At 34.3% G+C, this 22,653-nt stretch overlaps 4 protein-coding genes across 4 annotated transcripts; all 4 read left to right on the top strand.

Annotated features, from left to right (window-relative positions):
* Positions 1-1,284: 1,284 nt before the first annotated feature.
* On the top strand, positions 1,285-2,076 carry LOC134273478 (E3 ubiquitin-protein ligase TRIM39-like). Its single transcript, XM_062755676.1, has one exon. It carries the CDS (start codon positions 1,285-1,287, stop codon positions 2,074-2,076), a length of 792 nt encoding a protein of 263 aa, XP_062611660.1.
* A 39-nt stretch (positions 2,077-2,115) lies between these two features.
* Positions 2,116-2,766, top strand: LOC134273477 (uncharacterized). Its single transcript, XM_062755675.1, has one exon. It carries the CDS (start codon positions 2,116-2,118, stop codon positions 2,764-2,766), a length of 651 nt encoding a protein of 216 aa, XP_062611659.1.
* Positions 2,767-6,763: 3,997 nt separating this feature from the next.
* On the top strand, positions 6,764-8,141 carry LOC134273476 (uncharacterized). Its single transcript, XM_062755674.1, has 3 exons — positions 6,764-7,094; positions 7,422-7,499; positions 7,672-8,141. Exons 1-3 carry the CDS (start codon positions 6,764-6,766, stop codon positions 8,139-8,141), a joined length of 879 nt encoding a protein of 292 aa, XP_062611658.1.
* A 2,916-nt stretch (positions 8,142-11,057) lies between these two features.
* On the top strand, positions 11,058-19,257 carry LOC134273474 (uncharacterized). Its single transcript, XM_062755673.1, has 6 exons — positions 11,058-11,724; positions 12,019-12,541; positions 15,473-15,603; positions 15,794-15,930; positions 16,352-16,525; positions 19,147-19,257. The coding sequence occupies exons 1-6, from the start codon at positions 11,058-11,060 to the stop codon at positions 19,255-19,257; spliced, it is 1,743 nt and encodes a 580-aa protein (XP_062611657.1).
* The last annotated feature ends 3,396 nt before the right edge of the window (positions 19,258-22,653 follow it).

Here is a 22,653-nt window from a genome sequence, read left to right as displayed (position 1 = left end):
CCAACAATGTACACGCCTACATCATACATAAGTAACTCTTGCCTTCTAAACGTGTTTCCTCCTTGGGTAGTCTGCTGCTGTTAATGTCATCGTAGAAGCACAGATAGCTTTACCATGTCATTGTAAATCAAATTCTAAAAAATGGCCGTTTAAAAAATTCCAGTATACTTAGTGAATAAATTGCACAAAATTTAATGTCACTTAGTCCGATTCTAATCGCGAAAAAATACATTCGTTTTCTTTATGAAAAATAATTGTCCATAAATTGTTTCAACTTTTGTCATATTATATCCCCAGTCTTTTTCTTTTAAAAGATACCAAAATTCAAAAGTTAAAAGCATAATTTTTATTAGGTCACAGAAAAAATAATCTTATGACGATAGCACTATTTGCAATGGCATGAAATTTGACAAATTAAATTTATCGCTTATATCTTATTATAAAGAACAAACCCGAGCATTTCTTTTTCACAACAAAGTACTTATATCTGTATACGTATAAAATGTTAGCCTTTGTTACTAAACTTCCTTTTAAAAAAATCTTTAAAAATATCTGATTTTCCTTTATTCCATTTAATGTTTATATTAATATAAAAATTACTGAGTATTATATTCAATTGATTTCTTTTTTGAAAAGAAATATTATATTACTTAGGCTTCTATTAATGAAAAAATACTCGGGTTTGTTATTCATAATTAGATATAACCGATATTTTTTTTTTCAAAGGTGACTTTAAGAATTTGTAAATAGCGAGATCTTAACTTCCCGTCAGGAACTTCTGTTTGTCAGTAAGGTTTTTAAGACGTTTTCCTTGTAAGGATTGTTTTAATAAACTTTTAAATCAATCTAATAATGTATTTATATATTTTTTCTGTGAAATGATGTACTTTTATTGGGTAAGATAATATGTGCCTGTTTCGGATTAAGCGGCTTTAAAGGTTTTAAATAAGAAATGTAATAAGTTCTTGACACAGCAAAATAAAAGGAAAATAATCTTAATTAAAAAATAATACGATATACTGGTTAAATGTTTTACATTTCAATGAATTTTGTCGCTGAATTAGCTGATATTTATGCAGAATACATTTTCATCCTGGTTTTGTCATGTTTATTGTTATCAAAGTCTTTACGGTATCTCAATTTGATGATAAATTGATCAAGTGTCGCTGTACCTTCATTGACTATCTTGGCGAAAAGGAATACGAGTTTAAAGTCTAATATGCAGCTCATTTTTATCTTATTACTAGGTCATCCGTGTAGAAAGGTACGCAACATTCAACAAACATGGCGGCCAGTAAACCAAAATATCAACTTGGCTCTCCTCAAGAGCATATTGAAATGTGTAAAACCCATCATTTACCTATTGATATGATGTGTGAGGACTGTGATGAATTTATTTGTGGCAAGTGTGCCAAAACAGATCATAAAGATCATGAATGGTACACTATACCCGCGGCGGCCACGCAAAGAAGGAGGGGCCTGCTTAAATTTCTGAAGAAGGTCAAAGACGATGATCTGCCTGTGGCTGATAAGAAGATAGAGAAGATTCCACAACAGATCAAAGAAAATAAAGAACTGTGTGACTCTGAGATACAAAAACTCCAGAAACATTTTGATGAGGTAATGGCCAGGCTAACAATCATCAAGAAAGATCAGGAACAACAATTTAGAGACAATTTAAAGAAATTCAATGAAGATTTGGATGTTGCTAAATCTGAATTAAACAAAACGAAGAAAGAAATCGAAGAAATGGTTAAGTTCCTGGAGGAAAATAAAAATACCATGTCAGATTACGGCTTCATTGACAACCACAGAAACCTGACAAGATTGCTTTCTGGCCTTGATGTTGATATGAAGTGTAGTACACCTTCATTGAGATACATTAAAGGAGAAGTCAGTTATGCAGCACTGGATAATTTAATTGGAAAGTCTATTAATTTAGATGATATCTGTTTGACTGTAACAAGCTCATTTGAATATGGGGAGAAAACAGTATCTCTGTTGAGGGCATCGTGTGAAGATAAATGTTACATTAAACAAAAGTTTTCAGAAAAGATAGAACAAGTAAACAAATAAGGTGAGAAAAAACGTAAATGTGATACCACTGCCAATGACATGTATTTGACTGATAACGGTGACGTTTATTTTGCCGATCATATCAACTTTTCCATCAGATGTCTTTCACCATCAGGATCGGTCTTTACAGTCATCAGTACAGATCCACTGCGACCATTAGGAATCTGCCAGTCAGTGGATGGTGGACTACTGGTCACCATGAGAGACATTGAATCAGATCTTTACAAATTAGAGTCACACAGCAGACGTCTGGTGAGACACATCACAGTGCCAGGTGATGTCATCCATGAGTATGAGTACCAGGAGGACTGTCAGACCAGACTGTTTACATTGCCATTCATAGTCACACAGAACAGTAACAGTGATATCTGTGTTGTGAACTTTAAAAGTCTCAATACAAGTGAACTAGTATTAATGTCTCCCTCTGGTCGTATGAAGTCTGTCTACCGTGGACAGAATCTGACAGAAAACTTTAAGCCAGCTGATGTAGTGTGTGACTCCCTCTGTAACATCCTTGTTACTGACCTTTACAACAAACAGATCCATCTACTGAGTCTTCGCGGAAAGTTTCTGAAGTTCTTACTGACAGACAATGAACTGAACCATCCAGTCAGATTATCACTATACAAATCTACCCTGTGGGTTGGATACGGGGAAGGACTTGTCAAAGTGTTTGAGCTCAGGTCGTAGAATGTATATGGTCTAAAATTAGACATTAAGCTTTAGACCGGATGTCCTAGTGTATGTCCACTGTCATATCCTTGTTACAGACCCACCTAACACACAGATCCATCCGACGAGTCCAGACAGGGAGTTTCAGAAGTTTTAACTGACAGATGATGAAGTGAACTTTACTATTGTTAGTTTATACTGTGGTTGGGGTACCATAAAGGACTTGCCATTGTATTTCAATACAGAGTGTAAATTTTATTAAATGAATTAAATATAAATGCAAATATACTACCAAAAAATTATTGGAGATTATGACAGATATGCTAATCATGTTTCAATAGGACTTTAGATCTTAAAAGCTTATACATGTATTAGGTTTTATTAAACTTATAATTACTTGATTTTGTACTAATCATTTTTGGACATAATCGTTTTTTATAGAGACGAGAAATATAATGTTTGATAATACATGTAATCATGATTTGAATTCTAAAAATATATGATTATTGTGACAATTAATCAAAGAGTATTTTCCAAAAATTGAAGCAGTCATGGCGATGGTAGTTCAAGATATAACGTATAATGGTACCAACCTTTTATACATCAGTAAACCATAGATATATAGCTGTAACCTCAATACAGTCAAATAACAGTTGTCAGAATGAACATCAAAAAAGGGACCTGTAGTTATTTGTACCTATCTTCAAAGTTTTAACTATCCACAAATGAATTGATGATAAGTTTAGTTCAATTATACCTACATGTTTCTTCAATTGATTTGGAGATGTGTATAATTGTTCTAAAAAATATACATTGTAATATTTTGAATTCTTATAAAGTCGGCCGCGTGGCACAGTGGTTAGAGCGTCTGCTCTAGAGTTGCGGAGTAAGGTCTCGATCCTTACATCGCGGGCTCGAAGTCAAGTGTGGGACGTGGAGACCGGTTCTTCGAATGAAACCGTATAAACCGATGTCCCGTGTCGCAGTGGCACGAAAAAGATCCGTCAATCCTTATTGGCCCTGAGTGTCGAGTATAGGACAAAATTTACAGCCCTCCATCGGCAAGTGGTGGCATCTCCATATATGAGAGAAATATTCTGGAGATGGACGTTACGCAACAAACAAACAAATAAATTCTTTTCATTTTTGTCCCCACTTTTATTATTTCAAAAAGTTAAAAAAAAAAACCTTAACATCAATTCCTAGTTGCTTACTTGCTTATGTGTAATTACCCTACCCTGACCATTTTTGTTAAAAAACATGAAGTTCGAGTTCCATATGTTTTTCGAGTGTATTTACATATTTTCTTTTATTTCTATGTGTTCTCCACCTTTGATTGTTAACAAAAAAAAAAGAAAAAGGCTTAATTAAAATGGGGTGCATGTCCACAAAACAATGTGTAAGTGCAGTTTAAATGACTCAAGCTAGGCGTAGTTAAAGAGAGTTAATTTATTATTAGTTGTTTTTTGTTGATCAAAAAGTTAGGGTCGATTTGAAGGAAAAAAAAGAAATGAAAAGATGAAAGCATAAAAAGTAAACTGGTCGAAAGAAACTGTGCAGATATATTTATGGAGGAGAAGAATGCCTAGCTGAAGAATTGTAGCATAATGATTTTTATACTTAATTATCTAAATGCAAAAACAAAGCAGAAAAACCATAAAGCTACAGTTTTGCACTTGAGGAGTACCATGTCCAAAACCGCTCAATTGACAATCATGCACAGAGAACTAACCCAGGTGATTCCTGGCCCAGGCATTCAAAGAGATATATTAAAGGCAAAATAAGTGATACGATGTTTGGGAACTTATGGACACCTTAATTTGTTGTCAGGATCTGTCTCTACAATCATTCGTACAGATCTACTGAAACCAATTGCAATTTTTAGTTAGTGGACAAATTATTCCCCGTTATGATTCAGGAAATGAATCTGCTTGTTAGATTCCTGAACATCAAGGATATTACAAAGGGGGATGCACACCACATCTTTTCTGCCCCATGAGTAGGTACCACTGCTTTTGCTTTGAATGATTCTGTCTGGCCATATTAACAGTCTGGCTCCGGGGCCTTAAAACTGAGATGAGCATACTTTTAATCTAAGTCTCATACATGTGTATATCCCCTATTAATCCCATTAGAAAAAGTGAGACTTATCAAAGTGTTTCACACATTACGTGAAATATTACTATAACGTTTAGTCCACGCCTGGATTCCATCAAACGTATACTAGATCACTCTTGATATCAATTTCACTTTTACCGTAGGAATTAATGGTAGAAAGTGAGATTAAAAAGTGGGGTTGTTTAAATTTTAGGGCCCGAAAGCTGATGTCGTGGTCTCACCTGATGACCAGATCAATCTGCTGAATCATGACAGGGAGTTTTTGGAGCTTTTAATGACATAGAATGAAGTGAACCTTCCATTAAGATTTTTACTGTTCTACACTATACTGCAGTTGGCTACAATAATATTTGTCATTGTGTTTCAGTGTGTAAAATTTATTACATTGCATAAATTTGGAATATACTGTAAATCACTTTTTATTCGCGAGAACTTTATTTTCGCGTAATTAAGCGATACGGTATACTCGCAAAAAATTAATTCTCGCGTATAATAGAATTCCTTAAGATTATATAGAGCAACGACCACAATTCGTGAAAATTTTGTCTCGCTTATTAAGAGTCAATGACTATCTTGCGAAAATAAAGTGTCGCGAAAATTAAGTGATCTACAGTAAGTCATTAGATGTAGAATGTTTTCCATTATCAACTTGCTTTCAATAGTCCTACAAGCTATAATGCGAGATGTTATCTGTCATTTTTTACATGTTTTTGTTAAAAAGGTTGATAAAGATCTCGGTTCAATTTATGCATAAAACGGCCCAGTTTATATACCAATTTATAGACTTACACTTTATATTCCATTTTAAATATCAAAATAAAGTAAAGATTTATTACTTTCATTTCCTATTAAAATTTTTCTCCTTAAACTCCGGATCTCTAGGCATGCAATGGCAATGTTCTTGAATTTTAATGTATACAGGCATTTTTGAGTACTTTCAGAGAAGAAAAATAATATGAGCGCAACCTCTTCTATACAAAATAAAACATGTCTTGAAATCCCCTGAATCAGTTCTATCATTTGTTTGTTGCTCATTTCAGATCAGAGATGCGCTCGTTATTAAATATTGAAAGTTTTTTGTAGACTTTTACAGAATATGAGGAAATAAACGCATCTCATGATGACGTCATAATTATACATTGACTAAAGTTAGCCAGAAAATTACGTATTTTTTGATAGACATGCAATTAGAAAAGGTCTGAGTAATATTCAATCCATTGTTAAGTAAAATTAAGTTGTTTCAGTTTTTCAGAAATTCGAGAAACCAAAAAGGGAATATGTAAACCTTGTTCTTTAATATAATATTAATTATTTGATTTATTATAATCATTATTATAGTTTCATGTATATTTTATTGAACTAGCCAACCGCTTTATCAGGTGCTTTTCTTGTAGAATTATAATGCATAATTATTACTGTAGTTCAATTATATATGAACACTTTCTGGTGTGCTAGATTTAGTTTGAGATCTTCAAATTTATTTGAACCGTATGGTATCGTTTAAAGTCATCATTTCGTAGGTTCTTTGGTCAATACAATTACCTTGTCAACACATACAATTTATCATTAAGTTAAATGCTGATTAAAGTTTTTCATGGCATACGAATTGTAAGTCCTTTACATATACATTAAATTATCGACCGATTTTTCCTTTTTATAGTGTATACGATTTACTATGTCTTATCATTGCATGCATGTCTTATAAATTTGAAATGTGAGTTTAAAGTCCATTCTGATTTTTATTTCCTTGATACTTTTAAACCTGTTATCTCATTTTTAGGTCATAAATGGGCAGGAAACGTCCATACCTCTGCTGTTTTGGAGATACATGTTTATATTGTTTAATGACGATTTGAGCTTGAATACTTTTTGTTATATCCTTAAATTTTTAACAAAAATGGCAGCAGGGAAACCAAAATACCCACTTGGCTCTCCTCAGGAGCATATTGAAATGTATAAAACCCATGACTTACCTATTGATGTTATATGTGAGGATTGTGATGAATTCATTTGTGGAAAGTGTGCCAAAACAGATCAAAGAGATCATGATTGGAATACACTACCCAATGTAGCAAGCCAACGGAAGAGAGGTTTGATAAAACTTCTTACTAGGAAGATCAAAGAAGAGGATCTGCCTGGGATTGTTGAGAAGCTAGAGAAAGTGACACAACAGATGACAGAAAATAAAGAAATGTGTGACTCTGAGATCAAAGAGCTACAAGACCATTGTAATGCGATAATGGAACGGCTGACAAACATGATGGAACATAAGGAAAACAATTTAGTGACAATTTGCCAAAAAAAAAACAATAAGTTGGATGTTTTAAAAACTGGATTAGAAAAGAAGAAATTAATTACAGAAACATTTAAATTCATGGAGGAAAACAATGGCACCATGTCCGATTATGGCTTCATTGGCAACCACAGAGGACTGACAAAAATGCTTTCTGGCCTGGATGTTTATATGAAGGACTGACAACATTCAGTGAAATACATTAAATGGGAAATAAGTGATGCTGTACTGTAGAGATTAATTGGAAACTCTTTCGATTTAGATGATATCGCTTTGACTGAAAGTAGCTCATTTAAATATGGAAAGGAAGCGGTAGTTTTGTTGAGGGCGGTGTGTGAAGGTCAGTGTAACTTAAAACAATTAACGTCAGATCACATTGAACAAGTAAACAAAGAAGGGGAGAAAAAAACTAAAATATGATATCACTGCTAATGACATGTGTGTGACTGATACTGGTTATATTTATTTTACTGATTATAATAACAGTTCAATTAGCTGTCTGTCACCATCAGGATCTGTGTCTACAGTCGTCGGTACAGGTCCACTGGAACCAAACGGAATCAGTCAGTCAGTGGACGGTGGACTACTTGTCAATTTGGCTGATAAGGAATTAGGTCGTTACAAATTTGAGCCTCATAGCACTCGTGTGGTGAGACACATCACAGTGACAGGTGATGTCATCCATGAGTATGAGTACCAGGAGGACGGTCAAACAAGATTATTTACATACCCATTTAGAGTCACACAGAACAGTTACGGTGACATCTGTGTTGTGAACCGTACACGTACCTCTACAGGTGAATTAGTGATTATGTCTCCCTCTGGTCGTATGAAGTCTGTATACCGTGGACAAACCCTCTCAAAGGACTTTTGGCCAGGTAATGCAGAATATGACTCCTTCTGTAACATCCTTGTTCCTGACATGAACGATGTACCTATCCATCTGCTGAGTTCTGATGGGGAATTTTTGAATTCTTACTGACAGAAGACAAAGACTACCATCCAACCAGATTATCATTGTACAAGTCATCAGTGTGGGTGGGATTTAAAGAAGGAACTGTAAAAGTGTTTCAGTACAGAACTGAAAACCTATAGAATTTGAAAATTGGATTTAATCCAGATACCACAGTGTACGACGCTTTCACCTCCAATACAGATCCACCTTACAACCATATTCATCTGCTGAACACTAACGACTGAGGAGTTTGTGAAGTTCGTACTGACACAGAATGAGATGTACCTTCCATTCAGTAGTAACTGCCAAGGTTGGGATACAATAAAGGCTTGCCATTGTGTTTCAGTGTTAACTTTTACACACGTTTATTATTGATATGATATTGGAAATTAAGACCGTTGTCATGCTAGTTTTACTACTTAACTGTCTTACACTAGTACTTGTTTTGTTGATCATATTACAATAAGTTTCAGCTAGTCATTTAATGCTTTGTTTGTTTGTTGTTTAAACATTCCTTTTGAGAACTCGGTGTAATTCGAACCCACGATGTAAGAACCATTTCCTTATTATGCGACTCTTGCAATTGATTAGAAATTTACCGCTGCGTCACGTAAATCCAGATGATGATCGACATATAGGTCCAAATATTAGATGACTTATTTCATGTATTACACAAGTCACTATAACGAATAAAGTATTATAATAAATAAAATAAAACAAATTATGATGATTTTTAACATAGTTGTTTTTATGCCCTTCGTTTGTCTTTTGTTTTGACAATAATGCATATACAATCCCACACATATTTTTTCCAGTTCCACCTTAGCTAATTAATTGATATAATGTTTCATTAATTATGATTATTATTTGGAGCCCATGAATGCATTTGTTAAAAGACAACTAAATATTTTTTATGGAAGACTGAAGCAGTCATAAAGTGGAGCAAAATATAGTACATACAATGGTACTAACCGCTTTATTTTGTTTCTTTTGTTTAAGAATGGAAATGCGTCAATAATATTACTATAGATCTTTTTATCATAACTAAAGAATTTGCCATTTTCCCCGTAAGAAGAATTTACCTTGCATTATATTTATCTTGTCTATCCAAGTTTTTTTTGTTGAAAACTGCATTTTCTCTATTATATTTAATAATTTTAAAAGGCTTTGTATTTAGTAAGAGACATATAAACAAGCTTTTAACGAATTCTTTTCCTTTAATATACATGATTAATACGTTAAAATGCACAATGGTGTCTACATGTATTATAAGGAAGAAACAGTAGGTTAAAAACATTGTCTCTAATATAAATCACTTGTTTATGTATTCGAATATGAGAGATAAACTGATGTCAAAAAAGAGATACAAGATTATGTGATTGTGATCTTTTGTAGGGAATGGAAATGAAGTAAATCTTGCATGCAGACATAGTGATTTAGTTAAGCTTTTGTTTTGCGTCCTCACAGTTAAATCACAGATGCCAATAAAAAGTCCTGTCGGGCATATATGGGTATCTTTGACATTTTCTTTACGTCTTACTTCCTGTGGTAGATTACAACTGCTAGTATACATGTAACACTGTGGAAGCACGACTAGTATTTATATGCACTTGTAAATCAGAATTTAAATGGATGGGTGTTTTCAAATCTTTCTTTAAGGGGAGGAAGGACCTTTAGCTGAAAAAATACTTGTCATTTATTTTTTTTCATATTTTGTATATATCTTATTTAATATGTCCCACATACTATAAAGCAGACATATCAGTAGGTTTCTAGACTTATTTCTGAGATATTAAGTGACAAGTACCATACCCCACAGTGTCTGGGCGGAGTTTTGATTCTCAGTGTTTCTGGGTCCAATACTCGGTTAATAATTGAATTTTTTTTTAGCATCGTTAAAAAAAAATGCCAGCGGAAATGTGTCTTTTAAAATTTTTAGAGTATGAATAGGGTTAAACATTCGAAAAAGCAAGATTCTTTTGTAACACCACATCTGGAGATGGACATTTACGAACTTCTTTTAGACACATGAAAAATATAAATTTGCAAAAAAATCCTATCATTCAATTTTTAAAAATTTATGTCGAAGTTCAAGTTCGTCACTTTATTGATTAACTGTAAGAATATCGATTGGTGAAGCTGAGCTCAATATTGCACGGGGCAAAGTTAAACGAGACATGATCATGAGAAAAACGTGTCATGTTTACATTTCTCGAGTACGGGAAAACCCAACTATGACGTCACACATTTCTGAAAAAGCGAAATAAGACATACCCACAGAACATTTCCGTCAACAACCATGTAAAAATATTTTTGGCGTTCTGAAATTCACAAAATACCCCACTATGTAAAGATTATGGCCCTTTTTTTAATAATTTTATACAACCCGTTTTAACCATGCAAGAAATTTTAAATGTTTTCAGATATCTTTATACTAGACGGTGAACGCAAACAATGAAAAAGTTATACATTAGTACTGTGGTTTCAGTCTCGTTTTGTATATATTTTATCAGAGATTATGACGTAATTCAACTGAGTCACATGACCATACATCTTTCGCCCCCTTAAATAACTTTAAATGCTTGATTTTGTATAAAATGTAAGGCAATGAAATATAAACATTACAAAAGTCTGGATCAAGTAAAATGCAAAAAGATTTTAAAGCTCAATTTAAAGAAAAATCTACAGGTGGATATATGTATCGCACAATTTTATTTATTAATTTGTCACTGTAAAATAGCTGATACATTTTTCAATCTGATTTCATTCTCATCAAAGTTTTACAATTATCCTGCTTTTGATGATAATTTGATATAGTATCGATGTACCCTCATTGCATGTTTTGTTGATAAGTAATACGAGTTAAAGTCTAATTTGCAGCTACCTAATTTTTATCTCAATGCTAGGTCATACATTTGAATAGGTAGGACACATTCAACAAAAATGTCAGCCAGTAAAGCCAAATATCCACTGGGCTCTCCTCAAGAGCATATTGAAATGTGTGAAACCCACGATTTACCTATTGATGTTATATGTGAAGATTGTGATGAATTCGTATGTGCCAGGTGTGCCAAGACAGATCATAAAGAACATGAATGGAGCACTTTACCCACGGCAGCCAGCCAAAGAAGGAGGGGCCTGCCTAGGTTTCTGAAGAAGATAAAAGAAGAAGATCTGCCTGGGATTGATGAGAAGTTAGAGAATATTTCACGAAAGATCACAGAAAATACAGAACAGTGTGATGCTGAGATTAAAAAGCTTCATAAGCATGTTGATGAGATAATAACAAAACTGTCAGAAATTAGGAAAGATAATGAGCAGAAATTGAAAGAGAATTTGGAGAAAAGCAATGAAAAATTGGATGTCGCAAAATCTGATTTATGCAGAAAGAAGAGAGAAATTGCAGAAATAGTTCTGTTCTTTTCGGAAAACAACAGTGTCATGTCAGATCACGGTTTTGTTGACAACCACAGGGAACTGACAAAAATGCTGTATGGATTAGATGTTGATTTGAAGAATTGTACACCATCCATGAGATACAGTAAAGGAGAAATTAGTGATGCAGTACTGGAGAACTTAATTGGAAAGTCGTTTGATTTAGATGATATCAGTTTGACTGAAACTAGCTCATTTAAATATGGAAAGAAAGGAATAGTTTTGTTGAGGGCATCGTGTGAAGATCAATGTTACATAAAACAATTAGACGACTCAAATTACATTAAAAAAGTAAACAAAGCAGGTGAGAAAAAACAAAAATGTAATATCTTCGTTAATGACATGTGTGTGACTAAAAACGGTGATGTTTATTTTACCGATAATAACTATAATAACTATTCCATCGGCCGTCTATCACCATCAGGAACTTTGTCTACAGTCATCAGTACAAATCCACTGATACCAATAGGAATCTGTCAGTCAGTGGGAGGTGGACTACTTGTCACCTTGGTAGATAAATCACATGATTTGAAATTAGAGCCACACAGCAGACGTCTGGTGAGACACATCACAGTGACAGGTGACGTCATCCATGAGTATGAGTACCAGGAGGACGGTCAGACCAGACTGTTCTCATATCCATTTAGGGTCACACAGAACAGTAACAGTGATATCTGTGTTGTGAACCGTACAAGTGAATTTACAGGTGGATTAATGATTCTGTCTACCTCTGGCCATATCAAGTCTATCTACCGTGGACAAAATCTTACAAAGGACTTTTGGCCAAGTAATGTAGTCTGTGATATCCTCTGTAACATCCTTGTTCCGGACATTAATGATGTACGGATTCATCTGCTGAGTCCTGATGGTGAATTTTTGAAGTTCTTACTGACAGAAAATGACAGGAACCATCCATCCAGATTATCACTGTACAAAGCTACTCTATGGGTGGGATATAGGGAAGGATTTGTCAAAGTGTTTCAGTACAGAATGTAAAATTTGACAATGATCTCTAGATTAGATGATGTAGAGTGCGAATACCCCTATAGCATCCTTATCAATGACACACCCAACACGGGGATCCATTTGTTAAATTATGATCGGGATTTTTTTTAATTTTCTTATGACTGTATCCCTCTCTGATTTTAATGCATATTTGCCACCTCTCTGCGTATGCGCGAATCACGTGATCCAGGCGGTCACATGAAATGATCAGAAGCATTCCGGTAATAGACGCTAAAATATTTTTCCGATTCTAACATTTCTAACCATGCAAGTTGAATCTTATAATAAAAACAGTTTACTCTACAGAAATGACCAAATCTCGGAAATAGGATGGTTGGATAATGATATCCTTTCCCAGAACGAGAATGGTGGCCATCACAACCCGCGTCCTCTGTCTTAGGAACGTCGTTTATCCAATATGGATATAGTTGTAAGGGCCTTTTTTATGTTAAAAGTCTGAATTAAACAATATTTTAGGGATTTAATCATAATATTATTGTTAAGATATTTAACCATTTTTCTAACTGTAACTTCGCAACCTTTCATAACAAATTGCCTAACAAAGGACACATCTCTTCCCCAGCTTGCTTTCGCTGGTCTATAAAACAAACATCAGTTTTAGCCCTACTGGTCAGAAACCAGAAGAGCTTATGCGATAGTAATGCGTCCGTCGTCCGTTCGTCTGTCGGTCTAGCTGTCTGTCTGTGAAATTGTTTTCAAAATGCCACTCCTCCCACAGTTTTGGATGATTTCAATATAACTTGGCACACAAGGAGACTACTCTAAGATACATAATTCTATGTATCGGTTGTTGATTTCGATGAACAGTGTAGCAGTGGTTACCAAAAATAGAAATTTCTGTGAAATACTTTTAAAATAATACTCTTCCCACAGTTTTGGCCTGATTTCAATATAACCTGGCACACAAGGAGACTACACTAAGATACACAATTCGATTTATCGTTTTTTGATTTTAATGAACAGCGTTGCCATGGTTACTAAAAATAGAAATTTCTGTTAAATACTTTTAAAATGCTACTCCTCCCACAGTCTTTACCTGATTTCAATATAACTTGGCACACAAGGAGACTAATTCTATCAATCAGTTTTTGATTTCAATGAACAGTGTTGTCGTGGTTACTAAAATTAGAAATTTCTGTGAGGTACTTTTAAAATGCTACTTCTACAGTTTTAGTCTGATTTCATTATAACTTGGCACACAAGAAGACTAATACAAGATACATAATTCTATATATCGGTATTTGATTTTGATGAACAGTGTTGATGTGGTTACTAAAAATAGAAATTTTTGTGAAATACTTTTAAAATGCTACTTATCCTACATTTTTGGTCTAATTTTAATATAGCTGCATATCTGAAGGGTTATGGTTTTATATATGTCTGTCTTTGACCATAACGCTACAGATCACGTAATGCAAAGAAAGGTGCAATTTACGGCGCAATATTTTTTGCGCACTTTTGAGGAGAATTTTTCCACTTTCTAGCATTGGTCAATCAACTACCTTTCACTTCCTAAATCTGGACACATGCTGTAGCCAATATGTATATTTCATTCACATTCCAACCATTTATAGTCGTCTCTACAGGCAATAAACTTGCTTGAAGTGAATTTTCAGCAATCGAACATATAATTTAAATCAAGCGAGTTTATCACTTGTAGAGACGACTATAAAGTGTAGGTAAATGAATAAAATATACAGATTAGTTAAATTATGTGCCTTAAATTAGGGAATGAAAGGTAGTTAATTTACCGATGCTGGAAAGTAGAAAAATTCTTCATAAAAAATGCGCAAAAAATAACGCACCTTCTTTGGGATCTGTAAGCGTTATGGTCAAAAACAAATACATAAAACCATAGCGCTACAGATCTGCAGCTAATTTCAACATGACTTGGCACAAAAGTAGACTACACTAAGATACAAAATACGATGTATTAGTTTTTTGATTTTGATGAACAGTGTTTCCTTGGTTACTAAAAATACAAATTTCTGTGAAATACATAAAACTATTATTCCCACGATAGTTTTAAGCTGAATTATCTTGCAAACCAATATGGCAGTATAAAAAGACAAATTTTCGATGATATCGCTTTCAGGGCCAGATATGGCATGTAAAATGTTGCTAAATTCGTTAATCTTGTGATATGTATTCAAAATCTTGTGATGTATGTTCTAAATCTTGTGTTGTATATTCAAAATCTTGTGATGTACAATCGAAATCTTGTGATGTATAATCGAAATCTTGTGATGTACATGTATATTCTATAATCTTGTGATGTATGTTCGATAATCTTGTGATGTATATTCAAAATATTCTCAAGATTTCGAATATACATCACAAGATTTCGTATATACATCACAAGATACTGAACATACATTACAAGATTATAGAATATACATCACAAGATTTTGAATATTCAGTACAAGATATTGAACATACATCACAAGATTTTGAATATACATCACAAAGTTTTGAACATACATCACAAGATTTTGAATATACATCTCAAGATTTTGAATATACATCACAAGATTTTGAATATACATTATACATCACATGATTATCAAATTTAACAAACTTTTTACACGCCATAGCCAGGAGGGCTATTTACAACAATTAAAAGGAGTGTTTTGTTGTGGAAACAGTGAAAAAAATATGTAAGGAACACACGGTTAGTAATACTGTGAGATGATAGATTTAAAAACGTTGAAAAATAAATCGATAAACAGCGCACTTTTTTGTGCGCAATAAATATACAGTATTTTTCAATGGGTGGCATTGGACCTCTCCGGTCTGTCAAAATATTTTTGGAGAACTACAGTTCTGCAGCTAGGTTTATAGATACCAAGCTCACCTTCTTTTGGCCTATAAAGATGATGTGAAGAATTGAGATACAGTAAAGGAGAAGTCATTGACGCTGTACTGGAAAAATTAATTGGAAAGTCGTTTGATTTAGATGATGTGTATTTGACTGAAACAAGCTCATTTGAATACGGAGAGAAAGAGGTAGTTTTGCTGAGAGTATCTGGTGAGGATCAATGTTATATGAAACAATCAGAGTCAGATTACTAGTAGTATATTGAACATGTAAACAAAGAAGCAAAGATAAAAAAAACATAAAGAATATATCAATCCTAGTGACATGTCTTTGACTGAAACTGGTGAGGTTTATTTCACTGATTTTAGTGACAATTTCATCAGCTGTTTATCACCATCAGGACATGTCTCTACTTTCATCAGTGCAGATCCACTGCAACCAGGAGGAATCTGTCAGTCAGTAGACAGGGGACCTCTAGTCACCTTCTTGGATGAGGAATCAGATGATTTTAAATTAGAATCACACAGCAGACGTCTGGTGAGACACATCACAGTGACAGGTGACGTCATTCATGAGTATACTGTAGATTCCTAAATATAAGCGTGGAATTAATTATCGCGTAATTTCGCGAGAGACACTACTAGCGAAATAAAATTACTCGCCTTTATTTTTTTGGTGTTGAAATCTATGTAAAATCTCTTGACCAACCGTCCATTCACGAATTAGTACTCTCGCGATTTGACGTTGAAGAGCCCATTCGCGATAATAAGTACTCGCAAAAAATAAGGAATCTACAGTAAGTACCAGGAGGACGGTCATACTAGACTCTTCACATTGCTCTTCAGAGTCACACAGAACGGAAACAGTGATATCTGTGTTGTGAACCGTACAAATGAAAACACAGGTGAACTAGTAATTATGTGTTAAGTCTATCTACTGTGGAAAAAATATGACAAAGGACTTTTGGCCAGGTAATGCAGTGTGTGACTCCCTGTGTAACATCCTTGTTAATGACTTTAACAACAAACAGATCCATCTGCTGAGTCCTGATGGAGAGTTCCTGAAGTTCTTACTGACAGAAAATGAAGTGAACTGTCCATCCAGATTATCACTATACAAGTCTACGCTTCAGGTTGGGATAAAGGAAAGGAGTTATCCAAGTTTTTAAGTAAAGAATGTAAATTCTGATTATGAGCCAGATGTCGTAGTGTGTGACTCCCACTGCAATTTTCATGCTACCCACTCATCTAACAACCAAATCTATCTGCTGAGTCCTGACGGAGAGTTTTTGAACTTTTTGCAGAGACTAAAGTGAATCTTCTATACTCACTGTCACTATACAAATCTACACTGTGGATGGGATACTATGAAGGACTTGTCATTGTGTTTCAGTACTAAGCGTAAAATTAATACATGTATATTACATAAATTTCATTGGAAATACAGATGTGTTGATTATGTTTCAATAAGGCATTAGATGTAGAATGTTTATATTTTGGTTTATCAAACTTACAATAAAGGCTGATTAATTTATTTATGAATATAATTATTATTTGAATCCCATAAATATATTATTACTTTGACACAAATGGAGCAGGGTTTTGGTATATTTTCACGAGTGAAAAAAAATTCCTGTCTCACGAGTGAAATTTTTTCTATATTCAATGACAAAAATTTTTCTGTTTATTACATTTTCTTTGATTTTCCTTCGCCTCTTGTCTTTTTCTTAACACAGTGTCGTCATAAGCGACCAGTTCAGACATTGTAGCTTAGCAATTGTGAGATTGAAAACGATGTAACATGGATTTTTTGAAACATATTTGGGAAGAAATTGGCAGTTTTAGTCTCTATCAGGAAGATTAAATCACTATGTCTATATCATGACAGGTCAGAAATTATTTTTTACTTACTTTGATAACCATTCACACGGTGACAGAATATTACTTTCATTCAATTCATAAATCACAGTATTTCACTGTTGCAAATGTAATAAATAATGGTACCAACTGGTTTGATATATAATTGTTATGCAATATTACCATATAGAACTTTTCATCATTAACAAATTTCTATTGTGATGTATTCAATGTTCGAAAGTCTGCAGATTTATTTAGACCGTGTGATGTAGATCTATTGAATTAGTACAGACAACCAAAAGAATTTCATTCTTTTGGTTTACTAATGAATTGTAAAATATCTTCTTTGGAAGATTTTGCTATGCATTGCATATTTATTTATTTATTCAAGTAATTTGATGCAATTAAAGGTATACATGTAAATTTATTATACCAAGAAATCTTGTAATTTTTAAAGGTTGTGTAATTGTAGAATATCATAGAAAAATACACATTGACAAGTGTTTGATAAGTAAGTCCTGTTCCTGCAGTGTTTATTCTAAGAAAGAAAAAAAATGCCAATAATGATTGATGGGAGTATGGGTTAAAAAGCATTTGTGGAATTTGTCTCATGCATAAAGCACTTGTTTATGTAAAGTAATATGAGAGATACATTGATGTCAGAAATAAAAGGCACAAAGTCTTTGTGATTATGTTCTATTTATCTTACAAACAAAGATACATTCCGGGTTCCAGTAAATGTTCAACCAAGCCTCTTTCTTTACTCCTCACTAAGATATTAACAGTAGTGAAGGAGAAACTTCAAGAGTACTATGCAAAAATATATTCAAAAAGTGCATGGTGAAAATCAGATGTGGATACTTAAAAATTCTAAGGAATTTTTGGATAATTTAAAATCACAAGATTTCACCAAAATCAACAGATTAAAAACTTACGACTTTTCAACTTTATACACAACCATTCCGCACGATAAATTTAAGTCCAGGCTTTTTGATATCATTGACAACTGCTTTTTCAATATTTAATGGAACTCGTAAATTTACTTACCTTTTCATTGGTTATTTGTAAAATTATTTTGTTGAAAAACACTCTGCTTGTACACACAAGTTCTTTGAAGTTGACATTTTTTTGACGTCTTTCCTCCTCGGATAGATCTCTGTTGCTTTAGTATCATGGTGAGAGCACAGATACATAAACAGGTATAGTTATAAATCAGAATGTATCCAATGGTTGTTTTGAAAATTTCCCCTACACTAAATGAATAAATTTTACAAAATGTAAAGAATTGAAGTAAAAAATTAAAGAAGTATTGACCCAGTAAAATTTAAAAAACAAGATGTGTTTGTGAAACATTGATGTGCACATATAACAGTTTATAGCAAATGTTTAAGTTTCTCAAACGTAAGTCGAACTGCAAGGTCTAGAGATCAAAAATGTTGTTACCCAAAGAAAGAGCTTGTCTCAGTGAATATATCTGTGAAATAAAAAAGTCCTAATACTAACTGTTCAAAAGTTATGGCGAAAGATAACGTTTTTAAAAAGTGGGTCAAACTCCAAGGTCAGGTGCAAAATATTTATACCTATGGAAAGGCCTTAATGAATGCAATTATGAAATATCAAAGCCCTAGCTTCAACTACTAGGTAAAGTTATGGCCATGGTTAAATGATCGTACCAAAAAATGTTATTAACAATGAAAAAAAAATCACCAGATTTTTAATCAACTGTTTCAACACCTGTTCTCAATAAATCAAACAAAAAACATTGCCAGTATTGTCAACATCAATACGAAAGTCAACACAATTCGGATCAACACTATCCTCCAAACTTCCGGAACTGTAGTCATAGACTGTTGTTTGAGGTTCAGTTGTGTTGATTCACGACTGCTAATGATTCCAGCGCCTAAACATCGTCTTCATCATCATCATCATCGACATCATCGTCATCGACATCATCGACATCATCGTTGTCATCACCTCTAGAACCAAGAACACCTCAGTATGGTGCTAAAATATCAACTTTCCTTTATCAGTAAATAATTATGTATTCTACATCTGGCAATACTATAATATAGTTATACTGGCTTAAATTAATAACCATTTAGTTATCTTGAGTTCAATATAACATAAACAATGAGATACTCTCAATATCAACAGTTTGTTTACAGTTGAAATAGATACAAAATGGCTGACAATACTTCCGGTCACTTACTTCCGCTCAGACGTTTAAATAAAAAAGTAATACAGCTAACAGAAATGCAATAAAATAAAGAAAGGTTGTTCTTTAAAAGTATAGAATTACACTAACAGCGATAAAACTTCTGATGAGAAAACCTATTCAAACACTCTCGCTAACGTCACGCCTGAACGCACACACAGGTAAGTCATTGATGACTGCCTGTCAAGGTAAATTAATATAACGAATATTAAAAGTAAAAGGAATCATGACTAAAAATACTTGCAAAATATACTTAATACGGTCTGTTTTCCGTGCAGAAATATACTCAAATGTAGTAAACTCTAAGTTATTGGCACAAGCTGGTGCACAAGTTAACCTAATCTGTCCTGACCCATTACATAGTCTATCACGGTGGACAGCTCTGTCGGGAATACCTAGCTATTGTTACCTGTCCTGTCAGCCAGAATTCTGCAAGGAATTCTGGGTGCTTACCAAAGAGGTGCCCGAAGGGCAGAACTTGAAATAAACAAAGGGGTACCCTAAAGTTTAAACTAGTGATTGTTACAAGATTGAACCTAAGAAAGGAAAGGTCCAAAACAATGGACACTCCTACATTGGTGCATTGGTAATTCATACATTTTCTTTACGTCTTTCCACCTCGGGTAGATTTTAGTTGCTATAGTTTCATGGTTTTGTTTTGTTTGTTTGTATATTTTTTAACGTCTCTCTCGATTATTTTTCACTCAGGGCGACTTCGATTCATACCTGAGTATTAACTCTTGGTTGACGTCACATGACCGGATGTTTACACAAACATGTGGTTTTCAAGCGAACTCATATGAGTTTGAAGGGTAGCGAAAATAAAAATAAATTTCCTCTATGAGTTTTAAAAGGCGGTCAAATAGGTCCATTTTGACATCATCTGTTGAGTTAATCTTTTCTATAGCTTTTGCTGCAGTTGAAATGTATTTCTTTTTCAGCTCTGATTTTTTTTTTTTGGTTTCGAATTTGAATTTATGTCTCTTCTGTTATCGGGCAGTAAGCCTGGAAAATCTAATCAAATAAACATATATTCATATAAATTATAAAGCGTTCATGTAGAAAGTGCGTTTCGAAGTTTGCTTTTAGGGATAAGCAGTGCTAAACATAATATTTAGTAAAAATTAATTCCTACGTTCGGGTTTTTCTTTCGACGCCGCCATATCGAAACTCTAGTAATCCTACTGTATGGCTGGGTTAGCTTGGGTAGAGTTCATTAGGTCATATGACGTATTTTGAGTAGTAACTATGGTCGTTCGATTGAAACTCAAGTAACTCGAGTACGTACTCGGGTGCGAACCGAAGTCGCCCTCATATGTACACGCCACCACTTGCCGCAAATTTTGTCCGGTCATCGAGCATTGAGGGACCTTTTTCATGCCAGCACCTACTGCGACAAAGGACCTCATTTTATACGGTCTCTTCCGAAGGACCGATGTCCATGTCCCACAGTGGACTCGGGCCCGCGATTTAAGAATCAACTCCACGACTCGAGAGCAGATGCTCTAACCATTGCGCCACGCGGGCGACAAGAATCATGGTAAAAGCACAGATAACATTAACGTGAAGCAGTAAATCAGAATTAATTCGATGATTGGTTTTAAAATGTCCCATACATTAAATGAACAACTTTTACAAAATTAAAAGCATTAAAAAACGAAAATTCAACAAGAGGCCCATGGGCCACATCGCTCACCTGAGAAGCTTTGACCATTCTGTTCTTTACTAGATTTCCACCTTGTTATACATATTGTGACCCCACCCAACCCCACTCATCATAATTTAGACAAGTTGAAATCTATACTACCCCAGGATGCTTTCACATAAGTTTCAGCTTTTCAAAGATTGTCCAATATATTTCTATGTAAAACTTTGATTCCCCATTGTGGCCCTGACCTAACATCCCCCCCGGGTCATGATTTGAACAATTTAGAATCTACACTACCCTAGGATGCTTCCACACAAGTTTCAGCTTTTCTGGCCCAGTGGTTATTAAGAAGACTTTTTAAGATTTTTCCTATATATTTCTATGTAAAACTTAGATTCCCAATTGTGGCCCCGCCCAACCCCCGGGGGTCATGATTTGTACAATTTTAGAATCTACACTACCCCAGGATGCTTTCACAGAAGTTTCAGCTTTTCTGGCACAGTGGTTCTTGAGAAGAAGTTTTTTCCTATATATTTCTAAGTAAATCTTTGATTTCCCATTGTGGCCCCACCCAACCCCCGGGGGTCATGATTTGTACAATTTATAATTTGCACTACTCCAGGATGCTTCCATATAAGTTTCAGCTTTTCTGGCCCATTGGTTCTGGAGAAGAAGATTTTTCAAGATTTTTCCTATATATTTCTATTTAAAACTTTGATTCCCCATTGTGACCCCGCCCTATCCCCGGGGGTCATGATTTGAACAATTTAGAATCTACACTACCCTAGGAGGCTTCCACATATATGTTTCAGCTTTTCTGTCCCAATGGTTCTTGAGAAGATGATTGTAAAGTTTTTTCCTATATATTTCTAAGTAAATCTTTGATTTCCCATTGTGGCCCCACCCAACCCCCGGGGGTCATGATTTGAACAATTTAGAATCTACACTACCCCAGGATGCTTCCATATAAGTTTCAGCTTTTCTGGCCCAGTGGTTCTTGAGAAGAGAATATTTCAAGATTTTTCCTATATATTTCTATGTAAAACTTGGGATTCCCCATTGTGGCCCCGCCCTATCCCCAGGGGTCATGATTTGAACAATTTAGAATTTACACTACCCAAGGATGCTTCCACATAAGTTTCAGCTTTTCTGGCCCAATGGTTCTTGAGAAGAAGATTTTTAAAGTTTTTTGCTATATATTTCTAAGTAAATCTTTGATTTCCCATTGTGGCTCCACCCAAACCCCGGGGGTCATGATTTGTACAATTTAGAATCTACACTGTACCAGGATGCTTCCACATAAGTTTCAGCTTTTCTGGCCCAGTGGTTCTTGAGGAGAAAATTTTTCAAGATTTTTCCTATATATTTCTATGTAAAACTTGGATTCCCCATTGTGGCCCCGCCCTATCCCCGGGGGTCATGATTTGAACAATTTAGAATTTACACTACCCCAGGATGCTTTTACATAAGTTTCAGCTATTCTGGCCCAATGGTTCTTGAGAAGAAGATTTTTAAAGTTTTTTCCTATATATTTCTAAGTA

Source organism: Saccostrea cucullata, unplaced genomic scaffold (genome assembly GCF_032062105.1).
Source record: "Saccostrea cucullata isolate Sc308-1 unplaced genomic scaffold, CSIRO_AGI_Scuc_v1 ctg8125, whole genome shotgun sequence".
Taxonomy (NCBI): domain Eukaryota; kingdom Metazoa; phylum Mollusca; class Bivalvia; order Ostreida; family Ostreidae; genus Saccostrea; species Saccostrea cuccullata.
This window is presented reverse-complemented; position numbering and strand designations above follow the sequence as displayed.